The 22,419-nt window shown below is 41.3% G+C and overlaps 1 protein-coding gene across 1 annotated transcript in view; it reads right to left on the minus strand.

The window, feature by feature from the left end:
- CDK6 (cyclin-dependent kinase 6) overlaps window positions 1–22,419 on the minus strand; it is a 129,991-nt gene that overhangs the window by 71,917 nt on the left and 35,655 nt on the right. Inside the window, exon 4 of the mRNA XM_014940284.1 lies at window positions 6,667–6,834. Within this exon, the coding sequence (XP_014795770.1) occupies window positions 6,667–6,834 (168 nt within the window). The remainder of the gene's footprint in view (window positions 1–6,666; window positions 6,835–22,419) is intronic.

Genomic DNA, 22,419 nt, shown 5'->3' on the forward strand with positions numbered 1-22,419 from the left:
GGAAGGGAAGGGAAGGGAAGGGAAGGGAAGGGAAGGGAAGGGAAAAATGGAAGGCGAAAGGGAAGATTTCATTTTATCTTCACATCAACTTGTGAAGGCCTATTTAAACTAAGTAAATTATTCTTGCACCAACGAACTCTACTGCTGCAAAATAACACCAAATTTCACTTGGAGGTAAAAAGGGAATGCCTCACAACAGCAGAATTAGGAGGAACCTAAGTAAAATTATCAGGTGTCAGATTTAAGACAAAATAAAGAGGTTTTTTTACAGTGTAGAAGTTAACTGCAGCCCAAAGTATGAATGGTTCAAAAAGTAAGTATATTAATTTCTGGAGGATGGGTGCTTCAGTCATTATTATAGACAGTGATCCAGATACAATCTCCAGAACTGGAAATCGCTAAATTTCTGGTTGCTGAAAGCTGCTTGTGACTCTCCTTCCTAAGCATATTCTGTTGGACATTATCTTTTGACGTGTACACAGTCAACCTTTGGCCCAGTCCAGCAGAAACCTCCTTAGTTCTGATATGAACTATGCTTGATGTTGTACCTTTTTCCCCTTTTTCCACCAGCACTAGGTACATTTATTCTGCAAGGTTGCACTGGTGCAGCTGCAGGGCTGCAAACCATGCTCAGCTCAGCGCGGACAAACTCTGTCATCATGTGATATATCTTATAATGTTTGTAGCTCTGAAAAGGAGTTTTCTGGCATAGAAAATATTCTCATGTGGAGCCAATTTGCTTGTTTACTGTGAAATAATTTACTTTCTTTGAAAGATTAAAAGATAGGCTTTTTACGGTTCATGATAAAGCTGGGTCTGAATCAGAGCAGAGGGCTGCATTCCCTGCATTCCTCACAGGTCTTGAGGGTGAGCTGTGGCATCAGCTGCAGAGGAACAGCACAGAGCCCTGAACCCAGGCCTTGGTACTGAGGAGGAAAAAACACTTCAAACATCGATACAGATACCCTTAGAAGTTTTGTTAAAGTCAGAGCCTTAAATGAACCAGTGACTGGTTCACCTAACAGCATCAGAACACTGTAAGTCAGCATGAGTTGTGAGGTTTTGAAAAACATTTCCACCTTTGAGTGAGTTTAGTTATTGGAGTCCTCAGCTGAAGACTTCAGATGTGATTTCATAACTGACTCCAAAAGATCTAAGATTGTAGTGTCTACAGAGAGGATGACCCCATCGTTCTGCTCACCCTCTCCTGTGTGTCAGTGCTTCCACTCGTGTGGCCGTGCAGTGTTTTGCATCTGCTAATCCACCTGAAAATGAACAACCGCTTCTTATGGGGACTGCAAGGGCACGACCACTAATGTTGACGCAAGGGAAGCGATGGGAGTGTGTGGCCAAAAGCAGGACCATCCTTTCAGCAGCAGGAGAAATGTTACATCTACTTATGCTGTGGAACGGCTCCCCTAGAATACTATCTCTAGGATGCATTTCTAAAAATAACAACCTTGCCATAAATCCTGTCTCTCCTAAGAGCAGCAAGTACTGCTCTTCCAAGCAAGTCTTTAAAACTTTAAAGCTTCTTACGATGGGCAACAAGAATTAACAGTCAGTTTTGAAGATGCAAATGAATAAAAGAAACTTATATTCTAATTTCCTAACTTTGTCCACATGTATTTCTGTATTGCCCTTTGATAATATTCTGACATTGAGCAATCTGTTTTTTCATTGTTACTTTCATATAAATCTGAGCCCTCTTAGTGAACACCTGATCTGAAAGAAGTCAATGTAAATATATGTTGAAATAGTTTTAGTCAGCTGCAGACTTTACTGTCAATGTGCCGATAATAATTTTTGTTCTTAAGATGGCTCCGGAGATAAATGACTCATTTTATGTGATGGAAATAACTTTCCTATAGGGTGTTTGGGAGGATTCAATAAAGATTCCTTCAGCTATCCAGATGTTAAAATATCAGAGAAATTCACTTGTTCCTTCACAAAGCCAGATACATGGACTTTTTATGCAGAGCCCTGTGCTAGTAGGGAAGATAGATTTTCCTTAAATAAGCCAACCAGTGTAATCATACTGCATTCCTAAATAGCCACAACCTTTCAGCAGCATCACTGACAAGCTCAACAACACATATTTTGATCCTCTCGGTGTCTGTCTGTGACTCATTTTCCTTTTCAGGGACATGGGGGTAGACTGGAGAAATGCACCCTGAAGAAGGGACTGGAGATGGGGGCTCAGCTCTAAGGTGGTGCATGTGCTCCCTCACCACCAGCAAAGGCTCAGTGCATACCAAACCAATGGCGCTTCCACCTGCCAGAGGGAGGAAGATTTATGCCCTTACTGAATTATGATGAGATAAAATCTAGTGTCGCTGTACTGGTTCTATTAGGGCACTCTTTAACACAGCCCAGATGTGGACTTTGATTCACTAGAGGCAGGTGCCTGATGAATTTCCACCAGTCTGCTCCTGTGTTTGATGTTAACTGCGAGCTCTCCACAGATTGCCCCAGGAAGGGGTACCCTCTGCGCCTCAGGCTAAAGCTGTGCTGCCACAGTCTCCGGGTCTGCCAGAACACACCCAACATGGAACGGGCTCTGCAGGGAGTATTTCATACAAATAAATATGTGGAATTTGGGAAGCACAGTATCAGGAAGAGGTGGCCAAAAATAAAAGGGGAAAAACCACAAAACTAAGGCAAAGCAAAAGAAAGTTCTTTGTGCTCTTAGCCATCATATTAGCTAGGTTTACATTCATGTTATTTACTAACAGGTGCCATTTATTGGAAAATTACAATGCAACAGTGGGCAGAGAACAGGAAAGCACTCTTTCATCTGGATGAGAGCTTTCTATCTTTTTGTTGTTGTTGTTTTTGTTTCTGTAACTAATTTATATATTTATTTTTACAAAGTAAGCCCAGTTAGTGAAAATTATTTTATGCTCTCTTGCTACTATACCAACAAAATGAAATCCAAGTTCCTGCATGATGTGACATGTAAACCATTTGTGCTGAAGTGATTGCCAGAAATGGATGGAAAGTTTTTATCCTGAAGAAATACTCAAATAAAATGCTAGTGTAATCTAAAATTATTCACTGACAGTAACTGTGGGATTTTTTGGGGTCTTTTCTTCAATATATCCACGTGTAGTATCCAACAACTTAGAGTATCAGCAGAGAAAGTGATATGTTTTCCCTTCTGATGTTCAGTAAATCTGAAAACAAGTGTTTTTTTTAAGAAGGAAGACATAAAGCAATTCTGTTTGCGTGTCATGGAAAAAATATCCCATCAGTAGTGCTGCCATCTAAGGTAAAGCACACGTTTTCAAAGAAAGTATTATGAGCGTGTTACAAACACTAACATTTTGCCAGGTTCCCTCAGATCCTCATGCAGGTCAGGTCTAAAAGGTGGACGGCCTCCGCTCCACCTAGATCACAACTGTGTGCGCTTATCTCACGCAGCACTCTCATGTGCCATGGTTCAGCTTCATTTCCTTTCTTTAAGGCAGTCCGAAGTCAGCAAAAATAGCTAAACAGCTTACTTCTTTTTCATAATGTAACTACAGATTTTCCAAACAGCCACTTGCTCCTTTGCTCAGAGAAAATTAGAACCGTGTGCCCATTTTTCTGCACTATGAAAAAAAGTGACAGTTCATTAGCTTTTGCTCTCAAACTCTAAAATTACACAGCTACATCAATCCACCTTCTCTGCCCTGTGGAGCTTCTCTGTTATCACAAAGCCTATTCAACATTTCCCCAAGGGCCAAGACCAACACTTGAACAAGAGCCTAACTTTGTATGAAACCAGAAGCATGCCCATTACCCACCATCCAAGACACCCCCGCCCAACCTCCTTCTTTCTCCTGCTGTTATTTCAAACCCGTATCAGTTCTCAGCCTGACCACAGCTGGGAGGAGTGATCGCCACCCTGCCCCCCGCAAGCTTGCCTAGTGTTAGGCTGAACCTTTTATTCATTCATTGACAGAAATATCAGAGGTTTCTCTAAAGGGCAGCAACGTGCCCAGACGGCGGGTCTGCCGGAAGGATTCTTTAGCATTGGGGAAGTCACTGGCTACCAGAGAGAGCCTGCTTTGAAGTTGCCACTTGCAGCACCCAGATACTTGGGTTGGATCAGTTTTTACCAGATTACTTTCATGGCAATCTCTTTTTGTCCCATCTGAAGAGTTCCTTTGTGAGCAATGAATGAGGATGCACCTTGGGAATGATCTGCTACTTCAAAAGATGGTTCTTGTAGTTTATCTTGCAGTAAGCCTCTCTGCTGAAGAAAATGCTGCAGAGCCCTTATATTGGTCACAACGATAGCGTGTGCACTGGGCTGGCTGCACTGTCACTTCTCAATATAACTCCAAAGCAAATCCCTGCAAACTATGACTTTCATTAATTCATGTATGTGTACATATACGCTGTCTATTACAATGTAACATTTTTTCCTGCAAACACTTCAAAACAAAGTCAGTGAAAATTTACCCACTGCCGGGTGAAGAACTGCAATTTAGACTAGTTTGGAAATGGCAAAGTCAAGAATATCTTTATGTTTAAAAAACAGAAGTTGTTTTTTTAAAAAGTTTTGCTTCCTATACTGAGTTTTAATGGCGGGGAAAAAGATAAGAATACACACCAGCTAGGCAAAGGTAAAAGTTACATGCAGAAAAGGGAAACTGATGTCCTGTGTCAGCTAATACGCATTTACTAAACATTTCTAACCAGCGTTCAGTCTGTAGGAGCCGTGTTTCTACATATCCAGACAAAAGTTGATTTTGAAGGTGTTAAACACTAAGTGTTTTAAAACCAATAAATTTTTAACTTAAAAAAGCCCCGGTCGTAGCTGGTTTTTTAAATTAAAAAAAAGGATACATCAAGTTCTAGGTGTGAAAGCCAGTATTCACGTCTATGGCCATATACTTTATTTGTCATTGGTCACTGAGTAATTAAATTATTTTAATACTCTTTAGTAGAGCTGCAATGACAACTGAATGCGTGTGTGAACACAGTACAACCTTGCGTGTGGACAAACCCTTAGTCTGCACAGCTCACGTTCACAGCAGCACTAAGGGTTCCAGCTCATGGCTTTTGGAACACAACTTCTTGTATGCAAGTACTGGATACTTGATCCTACGCACATCCTTTGCACAGCAGTTCTGGCAAGGTGATGTTTTTGCCTCAGTAGATGCACTATATTTCTGGGTCTTTTGATTTTCCTTCCTATGCAGGCTACATGATCAGTTCTGTAGATATTTTTTCCTCATTTTTATGCAGAACTTTTAAAAAATGCCCTGCTGGAAGCCATACAACAGCTTAAATAATTTTATGGATCAATAGAAATACCCATTGAAGCTGTTACTGAGTGATAACTAGGAAGTGAAAAATTACAGCGATTCAGGAACAACCTTCATCTCCTTTTCTTTAAATCTCTGAGTTACAACATGATCAATCCTCACAGAACTCAGCAGAGAGATTCTTTCAGTTCTGGATTAGGCTACATCTTACAGGCAATGAAAAAAACCAGCCCCAAAACAAGTTTACATATGCCTTACGTGATGAGGATACTTTCCTACATTTAGCAAGATGATGACATAATTTTCTGTTGTTTCCTGACTTTATTCCCACTGAAGCTGGAACCCAGGATGTCATAGTTACATCACACAACGATGGGAAGACTCTTAGAGCAACTAATAATAACAATGGATTGCTTTGTATCAACGTGAGCCAGGCTAATTTCTACAGTACAATGTAAAATGCAAAGTGGACTTCTTTCAGTTTCTTTTCTCAGCAGCTCTCCCTTCCCTGTCTTTAGCGTAAGTGATACCACCACGCCAGTTTTGATACTCAGAACAGAAAATGGAAACAAAAGAAGTCATGAGCGGGCAACAAAATCAAATGATACCCAAGATGCCTGCAGCACGGTCACTCCTCAGTACACTCAGAGACGCTGTGCCAAGTGAACAGCAGCTGGTTCTGGGGGCAGGGCCAGGAAGTGTGGAAATGGGGTCAAAAAGTGAGGAGCTGGCAGGGCTTCTCCACCAGCACTAATGCAGGAGAGGGCCAGACCTTCTGGGATGGAGCTCATGTCTGAGCCAAGGACAACCAGGAGAGCTGCTGGGAGGGGGGCAACAGTGGCAGGGGGCCTGCAGATACTGGGGGTGGTCTTTAACAGCTGGCCCGGGAAATAGCTGGGATTTTGGCTGCCAGGCCCACTTGAGCTGCCTCCAGCACAGCCCTGCTTGGAATCACTCTGTAACATATGGGAGCAAGCACTAAACCCATATTCACAGAGATGGAGAATCAGAGGCATGAGAGTGTGGCATTTTCACAAGTATCTGTGTATTTTTTCAGGCAAGATACCTGGGGACTTCAAAAATTTCCACCTTACCTGTCTGGCTTAACATGAAAAGAAGTCAGTATCACAACAGACCAACGGAGTTGCAGAAAGCTAGCACATATCTACCCCTCAGTAATCAGTCATGATTTAAGTTAGAACCAGCAATCAGGAATAGATTATTTGTACAAAGTAACGACATTGACTTAAATCCTGGCTGGAAAGTAACTGTTGTCAGAGACACAAGTAACTTCAATTGTTGAGTTGGTTTTAGAAGCAGCGTTATAATATAGGATAAAAAACCAGGAACACGGAGAGTAAAGCACACCGTTGCATTAAAAGAAAAATATAAGCCTCCAGAAACTTACCACTGAGGTAAGAGCCATCTGAAAACTGTAGATTCGTGCAAGGCCAAAGTCAGCCAACTTTATTTGCCCGTTGCTGGTTACAAGGATATTCTGGGGTTTCAGGTCCCGATGCACCACACGATGTGAATGCAGAAAATCCAGTCCCCGAAACAGCTGAAGCATCATATCCTAATTACAGGGAAGAAATCAATATGCAATTAGCAAGACAAGGTGGCAAACAAGTAAATTCCCTGTCATAATCTGCAAAACTAAATTAATAAATACTGATTTAAATATGTGCACAGGAGATAAAAACAACTATTAATATAAAATGGACAGGCTATTGCTAGAATCAGCTGACTCGAACCAGTGTCCTTATCAAGTTAATGTATTGTTTCCAGTTGAATTATTTGAAGTTGATTGATAGAAGTATAAAGACTGGTCAACATACTTAAAAGAAATAGCAAAAGCATGTCTGTAAATCCCAGGACAACTTCAAAAGAATGCTGTCCAAGTAAGAAAAATACATAGAGGCTTTTTGCTCTTAACTTTAAATCACACACCACTTTGCATCTCACAAGTTTATGCTTTGTCCTGCCCCAGTGAAGTGAAATTTTATCCTTTACTTCAACAGGCACAAGGATCTGTCTCGATCAGAAAAGCTGCTTAAATGACAAATTCACGAGGATTTAATGTTATAGAGGGAAAAAGTTTACTTGGCAAAACCTGTTGTATAGAATTTCCTGAATAGGACACAAACTACCTTTAAAGCAAAGTTTATCACTAAATCAGTGTAATAATCATAAGTAACAGTTCTCATTTTGCTTTCTGTTTTGTTATAGTGATGCAATCTTCTCTGGCATTTCCACAGCTGAAAAAACTTTTTCATCTATACTCATGTTTTCACATTAATCTTAGTAAAGTGAAAGGAATGAACCAACCGACTCAAACCTAAATACTAGAAATCCCCTGAATTCCAAACTAGAAGGACACTGTCAACTTGAAAATTATATGTGTAAAAAGGGGAGTTACCAGAAGGTGCTGTAACAAGTAAGAAACCAAAGGGATAAAGGGATATTTTCTGTGTGCACTTGACTCGAGTTCAGGAAACTGCAGCTTTCTGTTTGGTGGTGACATATGCCCTTTCCATAAGCCATGCAGCAGGGTGTCTGCCAATCCTGTTACTAGCAACCAAAACAATCCTGTAGAGGTGGATGGTGTGAAATAGGAGAAAAGGGAAGGAGAATAAATTGAAGGTTGTTCCTTTTGTTCCTCTCTATAGACTCGGGCACGTTTCAAGTAAATATTCCAGGCACACTATTCAAAGGAACGATATCTGAAAAAGTGTTTAAAATAGCTCAAAACATTCAACTTGATAATATTGCTTTAGCTGAATGCTTTTCTAAGATACACTTTATAGACATTGCTATATAATAATACAAAATTATTATTTTAATGTAATGTTCCCTGATCATCTCTACAGAAAGCAGTGTAAAATGTATAGATATTAAGGCTGGAGGCTCTAATCTGACCTCTGATAAAACACAGACATTTCTATATTTAGCCTATAACTCTCTCTGCCAAGCGGCAGTAACAGTGGACTGCTCATAAAGTAATCGGTTTTTCTCTGAAGACTCTGACGATAGAGATATTGCCATGGAAATATGGATGCTGTGACAGCATTTAATTATTATCACCTCTGAAGGATGGTGGTAAATTAAGAAACTCATTGCCTGTTAGCTGATACTAGTATATATAACTAGTATAATAGGATTTTCACCTTTAAAACAAATATACAAAGTATATTGAATCCTTTTGCATTTATATCATTTCCCTTTGCAGTTCAGAAACATGTGGAAGAGCCAGGACTACAGCTCTGCAGGTTCCAGTCATCAGCAGAATTAATACATGTTATCTCTGACCACTCTGTGCTGTTAGAACTTCCATCAAATCCCAACAGCCTTCGAACTGGTCTTGCAGATGTAAAGAACATGCCGAGAACATTTAAACGTGAGGTTATCTTAAGTATGTACTTAATGGTTTCACTGAATTTAGGCCTAATTTTTTTTTATTCCCTGTAGACATAATACCAGATAAAATAAGAAAATAATTTTAAAAACTTAAGGATTAGTCAGTAGACCCTGGAGAGTCCCTTTTTGGTGACATTTCTTATCCTACTCATTTGTCAAGTATGTAAACTCATTCCTGCCGTTACCAAACATATCAAGAATATCTTTTTCCTACAACTGATGCTGGTTTTGTTTCAACTTTCTTCCTCAAGCTCAACAAATGCAATTGGCTCTGCTAGTTGCAAGTTACAAGCAATGTCTTCAGTTTCTAAATTCAGAGTCTTCTTCCAGGCACAGGTCAAAAAAGAAAATAATTGAAAATGGAAACTGGTACATCTTTCCTTCCACCCATGGGACTCAAAAGATGAGTATCATTTACTGAAATTCTCTTCCCACAATAAATCAGATGTGCAGCAGAAAAGCGTACCAGGAAAGTGTCTAAATTTAAAAGGTATAAGAAAGAAGAAGGAAAACTGGGGAAAAAAAGTGCTATATTTCCTCTTCCAGGAATTTCAGAGTTAGTCCATACAGGCTAATATCAAGTATTAATTCTGGGCTGTTGTTATGCTCTTTTGCTATCCCTTATTACTTAGTATTACACGTATGAACAGATTTCAGTTCAAAATTATCTTGGAAGAATAGTGGAAAGATTCATGTGTATAAAATAGGGCACTTTGGTGTAAAAAGACCATTTGTTATTTGTGATTCATTATTGTCCTGCTTTTAAACTGTCAGTGAGTTAGAAAAAGAGCAGAAACCAAAATCACATGACATCAGCTTATTATTATGCACTTTACATACAGAATACCGAATTGTGCAACTCAGAAGTAGGTATTTGTTTGCACAAATACATTTTCAATATCAAAGCAAATGAGAGAAAGAGCTTTTGAATTAATTTTCTATCCATAATGAATGATAAATTTTGTGTTGTACATAAGCCTCATCAAAAGCCATTAGGCCTCACTTTTGGAAAATATCTTCATAGTCTTACTCAGTTGCTTGTAAGAAACAAGAGGCTCAGCCTGGGCTGTCTCTTTGACAGCATAACTAATAGCAGCAGATATTAACCTGTGCTAGGAAATTGTATAAAGGCCATCAACATGCACAAGCCAGATCACTAGCCAATTAAACCAGGATAATCCCACTCATCTGACAGAAATTACATTCACTTTTATTAGTGATGATACCCAGTATTATCTCAATTACCAAGATTAGAAATAGCTGCAAGAGAGTCTTCATGCACCTCATGTTCCATGTCTGCTCTTCCCTGAGACATTTTCTGTGGTAGCTTGGTATACCGTACTTTGGAACTGCAGTTAAAATCATATTTCAAAAGACAATTGCAAAATGATCAATTGTATTTGCCAATCAAGAAGACTCATGCCTTAGCAGGTTTGAGGAATAAGCTCCAATGAGTCATGATCAAACCTCTACTGATGTCTATCAGATGTTCCTTGGATATTGCATGTTTACAAACGTAGACACAGAACAGTGCTGGTTGTTTCAGAGTAGAGATTTCTGCCGTGCTTCTAATATCACGAAACCCTGAATGGTTGTTGCCTGGGTTGAAGATCTATACATTATTCCACTGGGATTACTTTCAAATAATCACGGCTTTACAATGTTTTCCCTTTTCAGGCTACATTTTCAATGCAGTCTACACACAGATCTAAAAAATTTATCTATAACTCAGTTGAAAACTGAGCTATTTTGGGATGCATTGAACAAATACACTTTCCTTAGATGCAAATATGTAACTTTAATTTTGTAGAAGCCTCTTAATGGAAACAGGAGTGAAATTTGCTATGGAAATGCTGCATCTTTTGCATGTCCCACCACATATAGTATCCATGATGGCCTTGCTCAGTCCAATATTTGCTGAAATTATCAGCACTGACTGTCAGGACCAAACTACGATGAACTTTTTAAGCAGTACCATATTATGACATGAGTCTCAACAATACAGAGAAGTATGTCCTGCATATTCTGTCTCTGGAGCCAGGAGGACAGGGACAGGCTCGGGCTGAGGAGCTGCTACTGCCGCCTCTGCCACGAGTGGCCTTCACGGCTCACGCTTGCCACCTCAGGGGCAGCCGGGTCAGAAAGCCATGATTTCCTACAGACTTTTGTCTCCTCTTTGTACTCTCCCCTCTTGAGTCTACACTTCACTGACCCTCTTAACCGTCCTCCAGCTTCTGATACATAAATCCCTTCCAAGCCATTGGTTTTCAAACTACCACTCTGACGGTTTCGGGGTCCCCCGCCATCTTGACCCCCAGCTAAAATGGCTGTCCCTTGCCCGCAGGAGCTCCCTTGCCCACAGGAGCTCCCTTGCCGTGTGAGAGCAGCTGGACTCTCTGCACTGCTCTTCCCATCCACTCTGAGAGAAGATGGCACAGCTGTCGACCAAATAATTCCAGAATCTACTCAAAGGAAAGAGAACGCAGGGAGTTGTTCTGGGTATCGGTGCTGGCAGCCGGGGCTGCAGGGCCTCTGTGAGGGAAGTCCAGGGCCTGCCCTGTGCCAGACACAGCTGGTTCCAGCCAGTTCCAGCCAGTTCTGGCTGGCTCCAACCAGTTCCAGCCGGCTATAATGCACCCACCGCAGGGCACGGCTGGGCCTGTCAGCCAAGATGGTGGTGCCTCTGTGAAAACATGTTTAAGAAAGAGCAGAAAAAGCTGGAGGGAAAGAGGAGGAGGGAACAAAAGGAGTGAGAAACAGCACAGGGAACTCCAAGGTGAGAGGAGGAGGAGGAGGAGGAAGAGCAGGTACTCCATCATGGAGCAGATTTGCACACTGCAGCCCATGGAGGACCTGCGTTGGAGCAGGAGGATATATCCCAAGGGAACTGCAGCCTGTGGAGAGGACCTGCGCTGGAGCAGGCAGAAAGCATGAGCACGAAGGAGCAGCAGAGAGGAGACACTATGGACTGACCACGACTCCTCACACCCCTTGTGTGGCTCAGGTGGGGAGAGTCAGGAGTGATGTGGAGCCTGGAAAAAGGGCACATTTGCCTTTCTTTTTTTTCCTCCACTACGTGAATTAGCAATAAATATCTATCTAGTGGCAAGCTCATTTTCCCCCATGATACTAATTGATAAGCAATCCCAGTCCTATCTCAGCTCATGAGCTTTCTTGTTCCTTGTTCTTCTTTATTTTCTGCAGCCATCCTCCTGAGGCTGAAGTGAGTGAGGGGCTGGGTGGGAGTTTGGCTGTTGGGCCAGGCTAACCCACCACCATGGTAAAGAAATAGATGCTAGATGTTGTGTTTTTAAAGGGGGACACAGCACAATCCAACCTGAAGGAAAACACCAAGAATAATGTCTTCAGAGAACACACACACCCAGAGGTAACATACGCATTTGAACAGCTGCTCATTACATGAAGCTCACATTTCCTCTACTGACTAGCATGTGAAGAAAGAAAAACATTTAACCAGATTGCCCTTGGTCATGGTGATAGGAGATACCTAATACCAGAGAAACTAAGTCTGGAAGCCCACAAATATACTCGGCTGTATCACCAAATAAAAGCAATACAGTACAAATCCTCATCAACTACAACAGACCCTAAATTTATACTAACGCACAAGCTTTTTAGGGCTTTTTTTTTTTTTTAAAAAACATGTTATGTTCCTCTTCCTGCTTAATTTCTGTGCTAACATTTGGTAAAATACAACAACCCTTTGGAATCTCCTAACATTTCTCCTACTCCTCTGTGGAGTATCTCATGCACCTGCACAAAAACCTGCATCCTTCACCCAGTCTCTTCCTGTTCGTACCTCATTGTTCTCTTCTTGCTGAGCAGAATGGAACATCCCTATTTTGGATGGCAGGTGTTGGGATACTCGTCCTGAACATTTCCTGAAGGAGTGTTTGCATAAGAGACAACAGCAAGTGTAAACAAAGGGGGTGAGTTTTAGACTGCAGGGTGTAATGAATCGGTCAAGCCAGCCTGACGAAAGGGCTCGCTGCCGCTCACCGAACAGCACAAACTTCTCTGAGCAGAAGAGGAGCAGGATGAGGCTTCCTTTGTATCCTACAGGATTATACTGGACCCCCAACCATCAAATTGCTTTTGTTTTACAGGGTGTTTTTTAAACATGCTGGAATGAAAGTTTAAAGAGTTTTCACATTCTCCTGGGCCTATTTTTGAAGCAGAATAATTAAAGCACTTCTATGGTTATACTTTGTAACAAATAGTCAACATTAATTAATGCCAAAAAAACAATGGCATTCCTGAGGAATTACACAGTACAGATACATGAATAGCAAAAGACATGATTAATGTTGCTACACTGAATCCCAAAGGCATTAGTAATAATGCAGTGACTCCCTATTAAATGCAGTGATTTTCTTTTTTAAGTCTGCACTGGGAACCCACCAGAGCAGCCTCTCTAGAATGCTGAGCCTGCCGTGGTGGTGGGGACAGAGGGGTAGTTTGCTGCAGCGGACGGAGCTGCAGGTTGCTCTTCTCCACACAGCTGCCTGGTGCAGCGGCCGAGACACAGCACGAGGCAGACAGACCCCTGCCCCTGTGCCCTTTTCCTCCTGCTCTCAGGAGAAAGCTATGCCGATGAGTCTCCCTGCAGGGCATTCAGAAAGGGGAGGAGGAGGCTTTGCTCTGCTTTCACTCAGCCCCACACCGCAGCCTCTCAGGAGTCATCCACGGTCCAACCCAGGATATAGAGATCTGACTGCTCCTTATACTGGGTAACAGTTTATCTCAGAGCAGTCCCATTGCTTTCCATGGAAGTATTCACGGGGTAAGGGTCATCTCTCAGAAGAGAAGGCTGCTGTGATATACCTGTCAATTAACTAGAGTGCACCAGGAGAATGTGAACTTCACAGCATGTTCGATTTAAATATGTTCACTGTTTTGTTAAGAGAACATTAAATCCAAATGACCTGTTCACTTAGTCTTATTAATCAACCTCACTGTGCAAGATAAAACATTTATTTTTTGTTCATAGAATAAAATGCTGTGCAGAGAGAAAAATACAGCAATTTCGTTTAGTGCATTATTAGAAGAAGGGAATTAAAATCTGCATAGCTCATGCAAAGAATTTGTCTAATAATTGTTGGTGTTTTGTATGCTGCTCCCTGAAAGGTAAACATTTTGTTGAAAATTTATTAACACATATATATTTTAAAATATGAAGTAAAATATTTGCGTAATTATTTTTGAGTTTTAAAATTATTTTAACCATATCAAAGATATTTTAATATGCTCAGAGTAGATTAACGGATATTTAAAAATATATTCTGATAAACAGTCTCTGATTTATTTTAAAGTACTTCAGTACGAAAGAAAGCACATCTCAGCCAAGTGATTCTGGATTATCCAACTGTTAGGATGAAGAACCCTGCAGGCATGCACATTCCCAAAAGTATGCATGTATGTTATTGTGCTGAATAATCCCACTGAAGGCAATGTTAGCCATACTAGTCCACTGCAAAAATACAAACACTGAAATGAGTATAGTTGGGTTGTTTTGGTTTGTTTATTTCTAAGTGGCTACAACTGTTTGTGTAACAATTTAAAAGATACAATACCTGAAGGACTGGAGTCTCCAAAATACTGTTTGGAAGACTATTTGGCTTGCTATTAGAAGTAGTAAGGTAACCAAGATTAGAAAATCCTATATAAACCACTGTGGAATACAATAATCAGTGAATCAGTTAATAATCAATCTAGTAAAACTTAGAACTGTCATTACTATGCACAGAACTGCCTGTATATCAGGAGCATTATATGTCAGTCTCAAGCAAAAGCACCGCAACTGCACACAAGATTCAGGAAAAATGCAAAATTTTAACTGAATTCTAAAGGTCCGTGGTAGTCTCTGAAAATGTTTGAGGCTTAACAACACTACGGCATTGCCATAGGTTTATGATTGAATTTTATGTATGTATATAATAGCTTTCAAAATACCTAGGCACTATTTCCCTTTCATTGTCACACTCCCATTTGCAGGCCGAACTCAGTTCATAGCCACCACAGCAGGTTTAACATGGTCCAGGCCCATGACTTAAACCCACCCACTGTCCCTCCTGAGCGAGACGGAACCAGTGAACCTGTCCTGCTGCAGGAGACCATGACCAAGCATATTCTGGGGTGCTCCAAGCACCCCCAAACACCAGTGCTCTCTAGCAGCACAGGCGACATAATTAAAATGAGATTAAGACAAATAGATGCACCAAATTGTGTTCAAAGAACTGTTCTGAGTAGCCGCCTGTCTGCCCTCCTTCAAATAGAGACCTGGATTAATATTTCAGAGGTCTTAAAGAGTTTCAACCTTAGTACATGTCTGTTTTACCGGTATCTTACTGCTGCCGGATTTTCATAGTGATCTCAGCAGTTGAGACCAGATTCAGTATGTGAAACGCACACTGAACACCTGTGGGACACACAGGTACATACACATGTATAGGCACCCATGCGGATGCATCTCATTTCGGGCAGATCAATAGCAATTCAAGTGTCTATAAGTCTCGCCACATCAATTTCTCATTTTACAGCTCAACACCTGCCAAGTCAGTTTGTAATATAGATCTTTCCAGTTTTACTTTATCAGCTGCTGTTTTTCATATTTGATGAGAAGAATTTGCATGACTGAAAGGAAACCTAGATAATTATTGTCCTACTTGCTTACTTTCAGTGATTCAGTGTACCAAAAATTCCTATCAAAGTGGAATTACCAGACATGCTAATCGAACACATAACATTTTCTATCTGGCTACTGGTATTTTTAAGAGCAAATACATGCAAATCAAATGAAAACAGAGGGAAATTTTGTTTTAACAATTTGTCAGAAATTAGCAAATGTGTCACTATTACAAAGACCTGTCCTGGCTGTGGAAATTTTACAGCAGGTAAATGTAACTTTTGATTAACAATCTTTTTGACCACTCGAGCCTTTCCACTCCTTGTGTCCAGTAGAGAAACCATCAGAAGGCACAGCTCTTAGCAGAACGTACAGATCTGAGCCTGGATCAGCAAACAAACAGATTTTTCTCCCATGTCTCTGGATGATATCATCACAATTTTGTACATCCCAAAATACTTTCTGGGAAACTTCCTTTCTTTTATTACGAGCTTTTCATAAAACTGTATTGGAGAGAGTCATCCTGATTTGACAGTTGTTACCCACTCTGTTCTTTTACTCCTCAGACCATCTGAAAAAGAGACGCAGACTAAAATGAACCACAAAATCCCCCAAACCCTTTACTGGCTCACCCGGTTGGTAAGTCCCACACAAACAGCATCTGTGACTTGTATGCACGGGCTCTGAAGCCCCTGCTGGCACATGTCTGGGGACTGACACCAGCCAAAAGTTGGTATCTAAGCATCACACCAGGTCAAGCCGGAGAGCAGGGGCAGAGCTGCCATTCGAATTCTGGAGTGCCCTTCTCATATAATTCCACTTTCTTTACTGGTCATGTTTCTCAACAAGGCAAGTCATCCTTTCTACTACTGATGCTGGGAGCCTCTTCCTCCTGGGGCAAACCCCAGACTTTCACTTGACTAAGCCAATCTGTTGTGGAGCACTGGGCACACTGCCCTGTATCCATCACCTCTCGGTACAGCTTAGTGCTCTTAGCTTTTAAAAAAGAATTGTGATTACCTCTACTAGCATGTTTTCCCTTCTCTGATTGTGGGACATCATTGCCATTTCCCCTTCATAGACTTTGTGTCTGCATTCGCAAGCTGTATTTTGGGACATCCTAAGCACATCATCACTTGTTGCAATCCTTATAGAAGCTTTGCTGATGTAATCAGATAAATTAGTCCACCCAGAAAATTCACAAAGCTGGATGTGACTCCCTTTAACTAGTTCAGTATGTGTCTGACATGAGTTCACAGACACACTGTCTCACTCCCTGCCAGAATCTACAAACTACAGTAAATTATCAACCCCTGACAAGTTGCTTCTCCTGCAGTGCTGCTCACACCGGTCCTTGCGAGGAACGGTACCAACAAGCAAACCCCTTCCCTAGAGGAGAGGGTGGCTGAGTCAGCTCAACAGCTATTTATCAACACCTTTGTGACACCCATGGTCGTAACAGACCTTTTTCATTTACTCAGACTCTACAAAGGGTTAAAAATATGGCATATGTTGACAGCTGACACTCCTCACTGACAGGAAAGATTTGCTGCTGTGGGGCTGGGGCCTCAGCGTCCCCTTCCCCACAGCTGTCTGTGGAAAGCAGCTCGTCCTCTCCACTCCTTTAACCCCGGGATAACGTCTGGAGGGGACCCGGTGCCACAAGCATACTTCTTTTTTTAACGGCCATTTCCTCTCTGGTGTAACTTGCATGACAGCATGTGACAAGCAGAAATTAATGGGGACACTGCTGTGCCAATACCTCTTGAATTGCTTTGACACTGGCTGCAGGCTGCCTGCTTGGCCACCCAGCCAAGACCTCACATGAAACGTGGCAAGGGGCCCGCAGCTCTATTCACTAACAAGCCAGCTGGTCAGTGATTAGAAACCCCAAACAATGCTGTGCACATACATCAAGAAAAACGCTTTACAGACAGCTTCGGACTCAGGAGGTAAAGTCTCCTAGAAGAGGAAAGCTGTGAAGTTATCTTCTGGGGACCGATGACTTAAGCTAACATTAGAGATAACGTGGGAGGCCCTGGGAGATGACTGCCCCACATCATCACCTGAGCGCAAGAAGGACTAACCCCAGAACAAAGACTAAGATCTCACCATGCTCAGAATCATGGGCAAACAGCTTAGACCACACGGATTCTGCTCCAGAGGAGCATTCAAATTATGTAAATACATAGAGATTTATGATTGACTGCTCTTCCTAATGGTCTATCAACACCGTGGCAATATTACCAACATTTCTGCAGAAAGTCTCACTGGTTTTGTCTGCAGTGTGCCATCAAGAAGGCTGAGATTTGTTTATACGCTGATACTTAACAACAAAGGATGAGACTTCAGAAGTATCCCAGGGGATCTGGATGGCCAGATCTCCTACACCCAAGGCAGCTTTGAACATTTCAGCCAAGACTTTTTTGAAAACTGTCAAATCCTTGGCTAGACAAAAAAGGCTCAAGAAGACGGCTCCTTTAATTTCTCAGTTGTTTTTTTTAAACAGGATCCACTAAAAATGCATGGATTTTATCAAACACCTGCATGGCAACATGAAAATGTTATACTTTTTTTAAACTGAGAAAAAAGCACTCGATAGGATCCTACAGATTAGAATGCCAAACTTCATTTAAAATCAATAGAACTTGGGCACCTAATTCCTATGGCTCCTTCGAAGTTATAAATTCAGTCCAGCAATTTTTGTTTAATAGAAAACTCGTTTAAACTTACAACACAGGCCTGCTCCGTTTCCTGATATATAAGGAAATACATTTTATGACGTAACAGATACATAGGAGCTCAAGGCATTGTCAAAGCGCCGGGCAGGATAGCAGAGTCACTTCTGTGAATTAGAAATTGGGGTTACTGTAGAGTTTGGACTGTGGAGCTAATTAATTTTGATTGCTTCCATCACAAAGATTCAGCATAGTCACGAATGGCACTTGCAGGCTGAGGAAGAAGACAGCCTCATATTAAGCACAACCAAAGCCCAGAGAAGTCACTGGGACTCTGTCCATCAATTTTCAAAGGCCTGAGCCGCTCCCACTGCTTTTTAATATTTGCACCCTCCTCCCACACTCATTGGAACCAGCAGGACCTTCAGAGAGATGTAGCCAACCTTCCCTGAGACAAACATGTCAGCATGACACCAGACATCGAAATACAGCTGTTCTCTAGAGCCAGACATTCTTTTAATAAATAGTTAACAATTTCTATTAAGATGTGAACACGGAGGAGAGTAAGAAGACAATCCCTTCCTGATCTCTCCAGGGAACACATAATAAATAAAGCCTAGTTGCGCACTTTTTAAAAGCCACTTTTCAGCAATTTTTTTTGGTTGTAATGTACTTGCATGGCAGAAGTGTGGGGATGCCGGTCAGTGCTGCCCAATGGCTCATCCCTGAGGTCAATTGCTGCCTGAGTTCTAGTCACAGGAGTTCATTTAACTTTGCTGCCTCTCTTGCTCCATATTATACACTTGGGGATAATGGTTAACTACTTCAGGAATGTTCCAAAGTACTGGTTAATGTTTGTTAAGTACTCCAAAGATCTACAGTTTGCTTTCAGTTATAAAGGTATAACAACCTTCAAGAAAACCAAGGACATACACAAGAGGGAAAATTTTTTGGATGGAAGTTATGGGTAGAAATTGGCTCCAGGGAAGAGCTGAGAGGGGACAATGGCCTACTGGAATGAGCTTGGCCAGGAGCCCCAGTCCAAACACTGTACATACAGCTTTGCGATGCTGTTACAGCATTGCATGAACTCCCTTCAGGATGAGAATCTCACTGATGCCCTACTACACCCAAATCAAAAGTAGGGAAAAAAAGACTTGTTTCTTGGAAGCATGGAGCAGATTGAGTTGTTCTCCATACTTTCAGTAGCAATTCAGTTGCAATTCTATTATGTTGAATTAAAAAATCAATAGCTCTTGAACCAACGGCTTTACAAGGGGAACAGGCAAGCACTGCATCCTACAGACAAGGCAGAGAGAAGAGATTTTGCAAGAGGAGTGAAGCAAGTGCACAAAGCCTTTCATTTTCAGCAAAAGGATGGGAAGTTTGCTGAAATCCCCAGCCTAGGGGAATGGCTGCCCACTTACACGGTCTGGCATTTTCTCATTTCTTTTCTGATTTCCTATCTTTTCCTTTACTTCTTTCTTTCCTCCCTTCATTCATCCTGTGTCCCTTTCCTGCCCCATCCCTAGTTCTGACCCTTCTCTTCACACCTTCACTGTGCCCCATCCCTCTCAGCCATTTCTCCTCCCACCGCACTCACCCTCAGACCCCGTGGTCCAGCTCCATCCCTTGGGGTCACTGCCTCCCACAGGCTTGGTGACAACCGAGCAAGGTTGGTCAGGAGAAGACACCAGCCATCAGCACCCCTCAGCAGCTCACCTCTGGGTTTCAGATACAACAAACCGTAACGGGCAGTGATGTGCCTGCAGTGGTGGGGCATGGTCCCACACGTCTGCTGAGTTTCTCTGAAGCGCCGTGGGCCATAGCCCCTCTACTTAGGAGCAAAATGGCACTGATTTACACTAGCATAAATTAGTGTCAATGTCACCCTGTTTTCTTTTGAACACTTGACTGCTTCTTAGTAAAGGAGGCATCTTCAACTCCTAGTGACACCATGAGCAATAAGCCAACTTATTTCTTAAGGCTGGCACAAGAGACAAGAATCAGCTCTGCTTTGGGTGTGAGGGTGAGGCTTGGGGGTGCATCACGAGGTGCAATATCAGATTCACAGGTCTTCCTAGGAGGGGAGAAGATTGCCCCCAGTGTTTCACACGCACAATATGCTCTCCCTTTCCCCACCTCCCCGAATGCTAGACAAAACAAACTCTAAGAGATTTTTAATAAAAAGTCAAAGATATATTAGACGTTAACTTGTAAATAGAGCCAACCAATGGAACAAACTGCTTCCACAAAGAAGTATCTTTTGAAAGTAGTGTCACAAATGACACATGTGACAAAGGTAGCTTGTGACAAACCCATCATTGCTTCTCAAAAAGGTAACTTGTGACAAGCAAAAAAAGTATGCTACTGATCATGTAAGCATATTTGGGAAACAAAGCTACATGTCTTTTTGTGTATCTTCACTGTAGGCATTGATGGAAAACCTACGAGAGTAAAAGAAGCCACGACGCAGGGGACCTGGACCATATATGTCTGTGCTTCGCTGAATTGGGGCCTAGAAAGAGAAGGCTTTTGTTTTCCCTATCAACAAAAAAACCCCATTACAAATCATACAGTACAATATCAAATTCTATGTTATTCCAAAATGACAGTCAATTAAGTAGAAACAAACCGTATCTTCAGAAGGGCAAATGAGAGAGGCTGGGGATCACTATCAAAGGACTGCTGTTTTCTTTTGTTTATTAAATAGCAACTGTATTATTTACTGCAGCTTTGCAAGCCAGTGAGCAGCTGGGTGTCACACATTTCCATGCTGTGTAACCTCTCCTTATGCTTCGTTAGATTCCTTATCAGGACCAGAAGAAAAGAAATCTCTCTGTTATGCTCTTCCTGTGGCAAAGGAAAAGACAAGATGATGACTTTCCAGCTCATTTCACTTGTACAACGTTCTCATCAATCACCATGGGGTAGGTCTTTGTTATTTTCACTGAAGGACTGTTCTTAGTTTTCCACCACAATAAAGCGTGACTCCACTAACTAGCAAATCAAGGTTACCTCCACCACATTTGCAAAGGAACAAAATGCAAACATAAGGCTAAAGCTTCTCCTGAAATATTTTCCAAGGCCCCAGTTTCACAGACATAAACCTAAGCTGAATTAGGTCTGAATTCTTTTCATTGAAGTGAAGGTTAAAGTCTGAAACACTCAGAGCAGTTGAGGTAAGGAAGCCAGACTAACCATTTCATCAAGAACCAAAAGTTTTCTGCTTGTTTTGTGACTTTCTGCTCCAGAAACCAAGCAAAGAAACTGTGGTTTATTTTTATTTTCAACTCTCTGTCAAGTATGCATCTCTCTGCAGTTTTGGTTCACTATAGCCCACACAGCTTGGCCTCTGCTCTCCTTTCCCTATGTCTTCAATAAGCCCTATAGACACCAGCAGGAATTATGCGAGCAAACAAAAAGCAAGAAAGGGATCTATTCCAATCAAGACAAAAACATAATAAAAATGCTTTGTAAGGTGGTCTCTCCTCCTTTAACTTCACGATTTTATATGTCTTTTCGTTTTTGGTCTGTGTTGTTTCTCACCGAATGACAGTTCTACACAACATGCTATTGTAATAACAAGCATATGGCTCAGAGATCGCTGACGACTTTCTGAAGTCTCAAATTAGACATTTTTATTTAAAATACATGAAAGACATCTGTACTCTTTCATTAAATACATTTTACATTTGTAACATCCTACGTATTCTTTTGGAACCATTTCCATTAAAATGCCGACTCTGGGTTTGGAAAGCAAGTATTTCGTTTGTAGCACTAAGGGAGGAGTATGTTACTGTCAAAATTTCTCTCTAAAAAGTCCTTGCTAAAATATTTACTCTGCTTGTCAGAACAGGAATATCTGAAGTTAATTCCAAATGAAAGAATATTTTAGAATGATTCATAAACTAGTTGTTAAAAAAGGCAATGTGCTGCCGTTCCAGTGCCCCTTCCCTGCTGTAGAACTAAAGGAGAAAAGACTCCCCGTTTGCATCCACAGAATATTATAGCATTTTGGAGACTTTTGAGATTCCTTAATTGCAGTTATGCAACAGAGCTGTCATATCCTAAAACAAAGGACAAAAATTCAGCAGCTGAATTTATTGGCTTGGAAATGAAACGGTTTTAAGAGATGGCTAACATGTCTTCTTGATTATTTTTGGCATTTTAAAGTTACAGCGCGATGCTTCCTATTGCATAGACCAAAGAAGTGGGACTTTTAGAAATACTTAGAATTTTTATGGTACTGTTTGTAAAGTCACATATTTAGCAACAGTGAAAACTGCTGAGCAGTAACCTTCCTTGCAATTAAGCCACTAATTTCAATAGGCCTTTTATGGTATAAGATACTGTTCAACATTAATAAAGATATAATGCGCTGCCTTCTAACCAGTTGGTCACAAGGGTAAAAAACAGC

Source organism: Calidris pugnax, unplaced genomic scaffold (genome assembly GCF_001431845.1).
Source record: "Calidris pugnax isolate Ruff unplaced genomic scaffold, ASM143184v1 scaffold76, whole genome shotgun sequence".
Taxonomy (NCBI): domain Eukaryota; kingdom Metazoa; phylum Chordata; class Aves; order Charadriiformes; family Scolopacidae; genus Calidris; species Calidris pugnax.